Source organism: Hyperolius riggenbachi, chromosome 9, assembly GCF_040937935.1.
Source record: "Hyperolius riggenbachi isolate aHypRig1 chromosome 9, aHypRig1.pri, whole genome shotgun sequence".
NCBI classification, from domain to species: Eukaryota; Metazoa; Chordata; class Amphibia; order Anura; family Hyperoliidae; genus Hyperolius; species Hyperolius riggenbachi.
Genome location: NC_090654.1, coordinates 88,411,397 through 88,423,868, shown reverse-complemented (window position 1 = coordinate 88,423,868; position 12,472 = coordinate 88,411,397). Strand labels below are relative to the sequence as shown.

The 12,472-nt window shown below is 45.4% G+C and overlaps 1 protein-coding gene across 8 annotated transcripts in view; it reads left to right on the top strand.

The window, feature by feature from the left end:
- LOC137532545 (inter-alpha-trypsin inhibitor heavy chain H4-like) overlaps positions 1 to 12,472 on the top strand; it is a 250,307-nt gene that overhangs the window by 231,450 nt on the left and 6,385 nt on the right. For 7 of the 8 annotated variants that reach the window (XM_068253163.1, XM_068253162.1, XM_068253164.1 and 4 more), the window contains 2 exons: positions 1,821 to 1,960; positions 7,358 to 7,436. In XM_068253163.1, the coding sequence (XP_068109264.1) occupies positions 1,821 to 1,960; positions 7,358 to 7,436 (219 nt within the window). Of the gene's footprint in view, positions 1 to 1,820; positions 1,961 to 7,357; positions 7,437 to 10,735; positions 10,922 to 12,472 lie in introns of those variants that run through there. The other variant, XM_068253167.1, reaches the window with a different exon arrangement.

Below are 12,472 nucleotides of genomic sequence, written 5' to 3'. Positions count from 1 at the left end.
CCCTCTATCAGTGCCTATGGACTATATGCAGTGTAGATTGTACGAGAATGTAAATTGTCATTTAACTTTTATCCATAGGGTAGTGGCATGTGGCATAGCTAAAGAGGCGTACGTACAAAAAGGGCGCCCGGACAAAAAGGGCGCGGGGTGTAAACTCTAAATAATAATTAATCATTAATAGGGTTTATAAAAATAGTGTGCTATATTTCGTTTACAAATAATGTTTAACAAAATTATAAATCGTTAAATAATGTTTATGAAATCGGAAATTGTGAAAACGTTAATCTTCCCTGTTTCAAAAGTTAAACTTAAATTACGTTTATTAAAAAAACAATAATATATGTGTAATTGTTATAATTGTATATTATTGTGAATAACCTTCATTTATGGTTTGTTCTTATAATAAAATCTGAAAATATTCTTTATAACGATGATATAAATATAACTACGTTCGTAATAAGTGTTGTAAAACATTAGTAATTATTACTAAAATTTTACTAAAACTATACCTAAGCCTACTCTTACACAAAACCCTCCCTGTACCTATCCCTAACCCCTAGACCCCCCCTGTTGGTGCCTAAACCTAAGACCCCCCTGTTGGTGCCTAAACCTAAGACCCCCCTGTTGGTGCCTAAACCTAAGACCCCCCTGTTGGTGCCTAAACCTAAGACCCCCCTGGTGGTGCCTAAACCTAAGACCCCCCTGGTGGTGCCTAAACCTAAGACCCCCTGGTGGTGCCCTAACCTAAGACCCCCCCTGTTGGTGCCTAAACCTAAGATCCCCCTGTTGGTGCCTAAACCTAAGACCCCCCTTTATTATGTGGATAATAATGTTTTACTAATTGTGGATGCAAAAAATATTTTGCAATTTACGTTACGTACTGATCGCTTTATTTTGTGAATAATAAGGTTTTACAAACAGTAAGGGATAAAACTTTAAATAATGTTTTAATTATTTAAATAAGATAAATATGTTTAGTATTTTCATAAACGTTATTCGGCACGGGTGCATTTTATAAACGTAAATAACCACAAGCTCAGTTATAAATCATTAAACATCTCCGGGCGCCGTTTGTAAACTTTATTTAGCTCCTGGCGCCGTTTGTAAACTTTTTTTTAGCTCCGGGCGCCGTTTGTAAACTTTATTTAGCTCCGGCGCCCTTTTTTTCCTGCTCGGCGCCCATTAAACGTTATTTATTATGGGAGTGAATGGCGGCGCCCTTTTTGTCCACTAGCTGCCTGCGCCCTTTTTTCCCAGCTCCGCTAAAGAGTGCTTGCATCTGAGTGCGCCATTAAAGTTTTTCTATGGGGCCCCATGATGATCTCTAGCTACGCCACTGATCAGACCATACTTCGGTGCAGTCCGCAATAATCCCAGACAGGTGGATGCGTTTCCCCATATAGCCCTGTTCTCCAGCCAGACTACAGCAGACCATCAGAGAGGATACTACACTGCTGGCTCCCGCTGGCCGCAAGTATTCTGACAACAAGGGGGAAGAGAGCTTCAGACAACAAGTGGGAAGAGAGCCTCAGAAGTTCAGTTCTCTGCCAGAAAAGTTGTAATTTCAGTGAAGGAGGCTATAGTCTGACTGGGTCCCTGACTGGAGAAAAACTGTCAGTTATAGCTGAATATTAATTCTTTCAGGCTGAGGAAAAAGAAAGCAACACAGCATATGTATTTTTGTGCTTGGCACTGTGCATACACATGTCTATGTCTTCACTAATTCATACTAATTCACTAATTCATATGCCATACTAGTAACATAGGTAGGTTTCTGCACTTCAAAGTAGAGTTGAAAAATCCCTTTTCTGTCTTTCCAGATTCCTGAAGGAGGGTGAAAAAATAACAGCAGAGCTCCAGGCTGGGTTTCATTTTACCATTCTGAGGGTGGAACAAAAATTGCATCTGTCTTTGTATGTAGAAGACCTACACGTACCATCAAACAACAGTGGAATCATCGGTAGGTCCAGCTAACTACTAGAAGAATGAGCACAACCAAAAGTGATGTTTCAGCTTTAGGTGAGGTCTGGTGGGCTAAGTTACCCATTCTTGTGCTTCATGGCGGGTTCCACAGAGATTTCCTCATCACTGTTCCCTGAGATTGGATGTGCAGCCTGACTGCTGGGAGAGATGAGGTCACAATCAAACTTTCATAACTCATTGGCTTCCATATACTTTTTAATAGTCCAATACCAATAGTTAATCTGATTCATATGTTTGCTCTTGAATGGAACAGTTACCATAGATAGTAACTGGGGCTCATGTCTACCATCCTCAGTGTGTGCAAGTGGCGGGTGGGGACAATTTGGAAGCCTGCCCCTGGCATCAAAATGTCTAAAACCGCCACCTTCCTCATGGATGCCATGTCTGATAGGGGTGCCTTCCACCCCCATTCAGTAGCTCTAGTGATCAGCAGTGAAGGCCCTCGGCCCCACAGTAATGAACATCATTAATGTTCAGTGAGGAATACACATTACACTCCTTTAACCCCCTTGCCGTTCCAATTCTGGTGGCAAGGGGGCCTTTTTAATTTTTTTTTTTTAAATCATGTAGCGAGCCCAGGGCTCGCTACATGATAGCCACTGACAAGCGGCATCCCCCTATCCACTCCGATCGCCTTCGGCGATCAGAGTAAGCAGGAAAACCCGTTCAGAACGGGATTTCCTGCTGGGCTTCCCCGGTCGCCATGGCGACTGGGCCGGATGACGCCACCAACATCATGGACGTCGGGACGTCAGAGGGAATCCCGATCCACCCCTCAGAGCTGCCTGGCACTGATTGGCCAGGCTGCGCAAGGGGTCTGGAGGGGGGGGGGCAGCGCGGCGGGTAGCGGCGAATCGGCGGCGAGCGGCGGCCATCGGAAACTGCACGCAGCTAGCAAAGTGCTAGCTGCGTGCAGGGAAAAAAAAAATTGAAAATCGGCCCAGCGGGGCCTGAGAAATCCTCCTACGCAGGTTACCCCGAGCTGAGCTCGGGATAACCGGCAAGGAGGTTAAACCACTAGGTGTCTTTTTACCACCTCCTCACCCAACTCTGTTTACCTCTACCAAATACCCAAAACTGTAGTTAGGGGCGTATCTGGGCAATATAACGCCAATGGCAAACACTGAAATTGTGCCCCCACCCCACCAATTCTAATAGGTAGCCAGATGTACTCCCCAGTTTAATATAGCCAGATGGCTGCCAATATTAGGACAATGGTGTCCCTCCAGTATGGGTACCCAGAAGTATCCTCCCCAGTGTAGGTGGTCAGAGGTGCCCAGTATAAGTAGCCCAGCCCCCGCCACCAACGGGGTAATGAGAGATGTCCACAGCCACCCCCCTTTCCCCCAAACTTCTCTTAGTATCCCCCCCTTCCCCATTAGGGCATTGCATTGTTGTCAATGGGCATTACTCACAGATCTCAGATCACCGGCAACCGAAGAGAGAGAGGGGGGTTCACAGTACCTGTGTGACACACGCCACATGCAGAAAGTGACCAATGATGTCATTTCCGCATACCAGAATCTTTTATTTCGCCAAGCACAACTGGGTTGTGCCAGGAATTGGTTTTGGCAGAAACAGGGCTAGTGTGAAAACGGTCATACATACAAACAAACAACACGATAATTTATTTAAGCATAGCAAAACATCGAGTTGGCCGCTAATTTTGACCAGTGTGAGGAGAGTCCATAGAGTTCAAAGAGTTGACAGCTGAAGGGAAGAAGCTGTTCCTGTGTCTTGTGGTCCTGGTGTAGATGGACCGGAATCTCCGTCCCAAGGGAAGCAGGCTGAAGAAGCAGAAGCCCGGGTGAGATGGGTCCCTGATGATCCTCAGAGCTCTGGAGCGCAGTCTGGAGGTAAAAAGTTGTTCCAGGGAGGGAAGAGGTCTCCCAATGATCCTTTCCGCTGATCTTATGACTCTCTGTAGTTTGAGTGTGTCATTGGTGGAGGAGCCAGCATACCAGACCAAGATGGAGAAGCAGAGGACAGATTCAAACATGGCAGTGTAGAAACTCACAAACACTGGTCCACATGACAGCCCAGGGGCCCCAGGTCTCTCTCACTCACTGGGGCCCCCAAACCACCATGCGACACCTAGAGGGAAGTGCGGGCAAGCCCTGGACCTCTCACCTCCAGGGAACTAACCCCACCACCTCTAAACTGAATGCCAACTGCAACAAACACAATTGCTAACTTCCAGTCAGAGCAATATCCTGCCTCTATCTGGCCAGCAGACGCTAGTCAGCCAATCAGGTGCACCCTTTGCCTGCTGTACCATACTACACGAGGTGTCCCTGTAAACGACGCAATTCACGATTGCGTCCAACCGAAGCCTCCCACCTGAATGCTAATCTATGTAATTCCTGCTAGGTATGGTACAGCAGGCAAAGGGTGTATGACAGTGCACCTGATTGGCTGACTAGCGTCTGCCAGTGTAGAAACTCGTCAGAAGTTCCTGGGCCATGCCAAACTTCTTCAGTTGGTGGAGGAAAAAGAGTCTCTGCTGGGCTTTTTTCTGTGGGGAGGTTGTGTTGGCTTTCCAAGTCAGGTCCTTGGAAATTGTGGTGCCTAGGAGCCGTGCACAGGGGACGCTCACCAGGTCCGTGCCATTAATACGGATTGGAGGTGGGGTGGGAGCGTGTCTTCTAAAGTCAACGGTCAGTTCAACGGTTTTTCCAGTGTTGAGGACTAGGCCAATCTCTCAACACCACTGGCAAATTCTGTCAACCTGGTGGCGGTACACCTGCTCATCATTTCCACAGATGAGGCCCACTATAGTGGTGTCGTCAGTGAACTTGATAGCCTTGACAGAGTTCGCCGTGGACCTGCAGTTGTTTGTATAAAGGGAGAACAGGAACGGCGACAGCACATCCTTGAGGGGCCCCTGTGTTGGTGGTCCTTGGTTGGGCCACCAACACAGGGGCCCCTCAAGGATGTGTGCTGTCACTGTTCCTGTTCTCCCTTTATACAAACAACTGCAGGTCCACGGCGAACTCTGTTAAGGTTATCAAGTTCGCAGACGACACCACTATTGTGGGTATGAAGTTCTCTGATCACTGTGCACCCTCTCTCTCTCTCTTTTGGTCGCTGCTGATTTGAGGTCTGAGTGATGGGGAAACACTGGGCAGGCATGGTGGTGCTGCACAGGTGCATGTGTGGTGCCCATAGTGATGTGGCACCTATGGCAAAAGTCATATCTGTACCCCTCTACATACGCCATCAACTGTATGGCTTATATTGGGTAGCATGATCCTTCTGCTAGCTGATGCATGGACCTGCCTAAGCTACCTTTGTGAGGCTCTGATCTGTACTCTAAAGGTGGCCATACAACAAGCAATTTGGAGGCCAATCAACCATCCGATTTGATAATTATTATCCAACAAAAATAGGTGCTCCAGCAAGCATGCCGATCAAGGATTCAACTGATTTCTTGCCAAAATTGGTTGAATGTATCGATCGTACATGCTGGGAAATCTCGGGCTGATGTGGCCAATTGGGTGCATGATGGTAACGACATGAGATATCGCGGCTGATGAACACGATGGAACCCCTTTCCGCTAACCCTCCAAAATGTTATATTTGCCCCCTGGTGCCCATGCATTAAAATACTTTACCTGTCATGCCACCCGTTAGTGTCCGCCGAGTGTCCGCTGTAGTTATGCATTTGGGACCGACATACAACTACCGGCATATAGCACAAGGGGCGCATGTGCAATGTCACACATGCATGTGTGACATTACACGTGCCCCATATGCTATAATACCAGCAGCCGTGTGGGATGCCAAGTACAGTGGACACTTGTGGTGGGAGCTATAACAGGTAAAATATTTTAGTGCATGAACACATATAGCATTTGAGGGTGTGGGGCTGGGGGAGGCAAGGCAGCATCACAAGGCCAAGTATCAAACGATTTCATGCTGAAATCGATCGGGTATCAACCTGTGGTGTATGGGCAGCCAAAAGATTTCTCTCTGGTCAGGTTTGATCAGAAAGTGATCTGTCTCTTGGTCGTAATGGGCACCGTAAGTCAGGGGCGTAACTAGACTTAACAGGACCTCCTTTAAAAATGATAGAATCGCCTGCCCCCCCCTCCTGTCCCAGGTCCCTGAACTCCATGAATGTCACGCAATTGGGAGCCAGCGAACGGCAGCAGAGAGTGTTCTTCTGTTAAGCAGCATCTGGAAGCAGGAAATAATTACACACACTTATGCACATGGTTTTTGTGAGTGAATGGGGTGTTTTTATTGCTAATTGGCTGCACTTGCGGTTGGGGAGAGGGAGGAGGAGGGCGCCCCAAAACTCTGCCCCCCTGTGATGGCAGGGGTCACAGGGGTGATTGCTACGCCCATGCCGTAAGGGCTGTTTAACACAGTCTGCTGCTTGTGGTTCATTTTGGCACACTCAGGGACGGATTTAGGCCAACTCCACCTAGGCCATGACCAAGGGCACCACAGGAGCAAGGGCACCAAAGCAGCAGGCTAAACTGGTGTAGCATTTGCAAGCTTGCAAATGCTGCAATGCAGGGAGCGAGCACCTGACCGCCGTACTCTGCTGCTGGCCGCCTGTGCAGCATCCACCATGCTCTCTGTGCACGATTGCATTGTGGCCGGCGGGTGTGGACTTGGGCAACATTGGAGATGGAAAGGAAGAGGAAGCTTCTGCACTGGAGACGAGCTGATAGGTACTGCGGTGTGAAGGTGAGCTGGCTACCTATGCTGAAAGGGGGGAGTGGGAAAAGGAGGGATTAAGGGAGTCATCTGGCTACCTATACTGGAGGGAAAGGGGGGAGGGGGTCATCTGGCTACCTATATTGGGGGGTCATCAGGCTACCTATACTAGAGGGAAGGGGGGGTGGGGTCATCTGGCTACCTATACCAGAGGGAAGGGGGATGGGTCATCTCTCTACCTATACTGAAGGGGGCGGCTGGTGACAGTGGCCTTGGGCGGTAAAGAGTACAAGTCCAGCCCTGGGCACACTCAAAAACTTTTCTGCTTCCAAGCACAAAAGTATTTGGCATTATTTCCAACCGATTCATCTTCACGCTTAGTTTTAAGCCCTTGGGAGGATGTGGAGCCACAAAGGCTCCCGACTCTAGCAGCTACATACAGCATCTCGGCAAATGTAATCATCGGTGGCACTTGCACAACTGAATTGATGGTAAACACATTGAGATGATTGCTTCCATACATCTCAGGATGAGGTGGATCCCAACGGTAAATGACGAGCACGGCAGCCATCTGTATGAACTGCCATAACTTTCAGGACATTTTGGACTCTGAATCATGCCTCAAATATGTCCATTACAAAATAGTATAATGCGTATAATGTGGTGTTAATGAACTGGTTTAAATGTCTTCCCATGTTTTTTACAGGTCACTTGTTAAATGACGGCAAAATATCCTTTAATGCAAATGTGCTAACTGCGGAGAATCGCAAATTTTTAATGCTCAGGTAAATTGTTTATTTTGCTTTGTTGCATCCAGGATATCTCTGAAAACTACGATAGTCATCCAGAAAATAGTCGTTTTCATATAATCAATTAAAGAAACGATCTCTTTATTTTATTTTAGACTTACTGCATCTTCTAAATATTTCTCCACATAATCACCTCCTGTATTAAAAAAAATGTCCAAGGTAATACAAAGGAAATATGCTTTACTTACGTGGGACTTCTTCCAGCCCCTAGAAGTCTGTGTGTCCCTCACTGCAGTTCTGCTGTTCTGCAGAGTCCCGCTGTCAGCCCCGTAGCTTTTGCACATGCACGGGCATGCATGCCTCTTGCAATCCTGCTCTTGTTGCCAAGAGAATTCTGTGGCATGCAGGAGTGCAATCGTGGGAGATGTGTGCGCATTCGCACATGTGCAGAAACCACTACTGAGCTGACTGTGGAACACTGCAAAACAGCGGGACTGCGACAAGGGACACACAGAGTTCTAGAAGGTGGAAGAAGCCCCAGGTAAGTAATGCATAATGTGTATCACCTCAGATGTCCCCCTGTGTCACCTCAGATGTCCTTTAAGCATTTATCATATCTTTTTACAAGATCTTCAATCCCCTTGTAGTAGCATCAGACTCCTCACCTGTAGTTTAGAGGAATTGGGGAGGAGAGCTTCATGGTAATGCTGCTTAACAAACTGTTACCGGCATTCTGCAGTCCTGTGACAATTGGTGCAGGGAGAGAAGAGGTTAATTTGACAGAAACATAAATTACACTTTAATAATAATTTGCATGGCAGATAAAAGCAAACAGCTATGACTTTCTGGATGACCCTCATATAATGTGTGTGTTACTTGATAACTTTGCACACTGCAGTCCACTGGAGGAGTGCACACTCTTGTCTGTTTTTGCTGAAATACCAAGGACATATGGGCAGATCAACCAAGACACACATCTCTCTGTAATCAAATGTGATCAGAGAAAGATCTGCTGGCTGCCTATACATTGCAGACTAATTCCCCATTGTTTTCAGCATGAGAAATATCAGGATATCGGTGCTGCTGATTGTGGCCCTCCAAATATCAATGTCCCCCCCAGGTGTCTGTGCATTATATATCTCACCCACTGGCGTAACAATAGGGCCTGCAGCCCCTGCTCCCACTTATACAGGAAGTCACGTCAGAAACTCGAGAGAGGAACGCACGCTGGAGCGCACGGAAGGTATGTAGCTGCCGCTGTCCAGACAATACCCGCCGCTGCCCAGACAGTAATTTAAGCTGGAGGGGAGAGCCCCGAGGTGAGGGAGGGTGGGAACATCCCCCCTCCCTGCCAAGTGTGGCCATGGCTTTCCCCTCATGCTGCAACCCCTCCAGCCCCCCAAAACAGCCCTGAGCGGGCCCCGGGAGGGGGCCCGCTCAGAATTTCTGCAGGGGGGGCCGGTGGGGCCTAGTTACGCCCCTGATCTCACCTATCCAGCTGCTATGACTCCCGGTCTCCTCCGGTGTCTCCCCAGGGTACCGCCGCCACATGAACCCATCATGTGATGGCGCATATAGCAAATGGCACATGTGTGATGTCACACACGCGCCTGGCGCAACTCTGAGTTGTGTCAGCTAGACAAGCGATATTTTACACTGAACAGGCACCGGAAGGACACAAACACGACATTTTACACATAGGGTGGCCAACGGCCAGTTGCATTTATCAGTTATTGAAATATCGCACCCCGTTATTGATGAACACTTTTTAGACCACGTTGGACTGAGATTTTTTAGCATACTTTATCAATACATTGGTCAAGTCATTGATCGTACATACTTGTTGCAGCATCTGTTTTTTTCTGATTATATAAAATTATCTATTCAGATAGTTGAACGGGCCATAATATAGGTACCAGTAGATGTATGGGCACCTTTACTGGAATTAACTGAATTGGTGCGTTAAAAATAGTAAAATTATAATATAAAGTAAATCATTTGGTCAGTACTGGGCTGAGGCAGAGGCGAGAGAGGCTCCAGCCTCAGGGCGCAGTATAGGAGGGAGCGCACAACTCACTCAGTTATTATTCCCCGATTGTGTTTGAGAGAAATAAGAAAAAAGGATACATGGCAGTGACTGAAAGGCAGATAACTATAGATTAAGGGGGGGGGGGGGGGGTACCTGGGCTACCTCTTAGTCCAATAGCAATCAGTGTGTGATGGCTGGGGTGGAGGGATGGAGGGACGCACTTTGGTGTCTCAGCCTTGGATGCTGGAGGACCTTGTCCCAGATCTGCATTTGGTGGGAGTTGTGCATTTTTGCAGCATTGTTTACCTTGAGGCTTAAGTTAAGGGATAATGGTTATTGGACCAGCTTTCTGTGATCCTATTTCCTCCTGGGTGTCTGAAAGATCAGCAAGAGAATGCCCAAAAAATTGCTAGATCAGATCTCAGCAGAAGAATGTTCTAATATAATCTAATATGATTCTTGCTACTGCAGCTGTAAGCTTTGTACTCTTCACTCTAGTACAAGCCTATGGAGCCTCCATGTCATGCTGATCCCTTTTGCTCCTGTCTCATCACAAATAGCAGCCTATCCCAATCAATATTTGATTGACAGAACAATTGAATATTAATTGAGGGTTCTCCCATTTCCATAGATCCAATGTTTTTATCAAAGGCAATGTCTAAGTGAACACCAAAAACCCTTTCTTCTAGGAAACATTTCTATATAGCTCTTGCCTTCAAACTATTCGGCTAGCATTGACCCGACCTCATGTATAGTGGCCTTCCTATCTTTGATTTCCTAATCCTTCCAATTCTCTTTAACAAATTTTATATGGAACTGCTCAGTTAACTACATAATTATTCTCACATATGTTAAATGGAGCAAATGATTTCACTTATATGTTTTATTTGATTTGCTAACTCGACTTTATTTTGACCACCTCTGCTAGCTTATTTGTCCATTAATAAAGGTAGCTTTGAAACTGCCAATTTTCCTGGCATATTTGATCTCTCTGAGGGATCTTTTTTGGCACATTAAGTGACCAGTGCAGGGCCACATTAAAGAACAACTATCAAAGAAACCAAACTTCTGTAAACCCCACATAGGTGTAGAGCTTTTAGCCAGTAACAATAGAAAGCTTTTCAGAACTCTCTCATCACAGCCTGTGTGAAAAAAATGCTTTGTTTACAAGCTGTTTTTAACAGCTTGTGTCGGCATCGGGGCTAGAGCTATACCATGTAGATAGCTTCCACTTCTCTGTCACTATTCACAGAGGAAAGATTTACTATTTCTTTCTGTCCTGCTCAAACACACTGCTTTTTCACAGATCATATGAGAGCAGCTGAGAGATTTGTCAGCTACAGACAAAGAATCTGAAGAGAAGGACCTGTACTTTATTCCTGTTCTTGTATGCTGGATGTGCTGGACACAGTCCTCCACAGTAATGCCCAGAGTGAGAACTGTTCTCTGTAAATGTCATATTTTCTTAATAAAACATCAAAAGATGAAAAAAGTCTTTATATTGCTATTTCCTAATAATTACTGTAAATATATTAACTTTAAAAGTTGTCCTTTAAGTTTATGATTGTTTGCTCAATTTTCTTCAGAATTTAAAGAGGAACTCCAGTGAAAATAACCTAATGAACAACAGTGCTTAATTTTTACAATAATTATGTATACATGATTTAGTCAGTGTTTGCCCATTGTAAAATCTTTCCTCTCCCTGATTTACATTCTGACATTTATCACGTGGTGACATTTTTACTGCTGGCAGGTGATGTCAGTGGAAGGAGATGCTGCCTGCTTTTTTTGGCAGTTGGTAACAGCTGTTATTTCCCGCAATGTAGTGTTTTAATGCATCCCAAAATTTTGTTAGCTTTAGCCAAGCCGCTGCAGCTAAAGCTAACAAAATTTTGGGATGCATTAAAAGGGAAATAAAAACTTGAGATGCTAGCATAACATTGCCTCTGTTTAACTCTCTAGTAAGGCCACAACTGGAATATGGAATTCAGTTCTGGGCACCACATTACAAAAAAGATATTGCAGTTTTAGAGCAGGTGCAGAGATGAGCAACAAAATTTATACCTGGGATGGAAGGTCTCACTTACCAAGAAAGGTTAGATAAACTGGGTTTATTTAGTCTAGAGAAAAGACACCTTAGAGGAGATCTAATTAACATGTATAAATACATCAGAGGGCAATATAATAGCTTGGCGGATGAGCTTTTTGTCCCTAGGCCTAGAGTTGAGCCGAAATTTTTGTAATTTCGCATTACTATAATTACGCATGCGAAATTTGCGATTACGATGCGAAATTACGGTAGCGTAGTTGCCATTAAAATCGTAATTGAAAATACCGTAAGCGTAATTTTCAACGCGTAATTTCGCGTTTCGTTCATGCCGTAATTTCGCATTAAACGCTACCGTAATTTCGCGTTAAACCGTAACGCGCCGTATAATGTAAAAAAGCCGCCGACTTTAAGGGTTAATAGCAAAGCCCCCTTAAATGCCAAGAGCCTCAAATTTGAAGAATATATTAAGGAGATCAGAAGGAATAAGAGGAAAATTTTTTTTTTCAAAAAGACCTTAAAGTTTTTGAGAAAATCGATGTTAAAGTTTCAAAGTAAAAATGTATACATTTAAAAACCCGCCGACTTTAACGGTTAATAGCAAAGCCTGCTTAAAGTTTAGGAACACCAAATTCCCAGGGTATATTAAGGGGATCAGTGGGAATAAGAGGAAAAAAATTTTTTTCAAAAAGACCTTATAGTTTTTGAGAAAATCGATTTTTAAGTTTCAAGGGCAAAAATGTCTTTTAAATGCGGAAAATGTCAGGTTTTTTTGCACAGGTAACAATAGTGTATTATTTTCATAGATTCCCCCAAGTGGGAAGAGTTTTACTTACTTCGTTCTGAGTGTGGGAAATTAAAAAAAAAACGACGTGGGGTCCCCCCTCCCAGACCTCTTTAACCCTTTGTCCCCCATGCAGGCTGGGATAGCCAGAATGCGGAGCACCGGCCGCGTGGGGCTCCGCACCCTGACTATACCAGCCCGCATGGTCCATG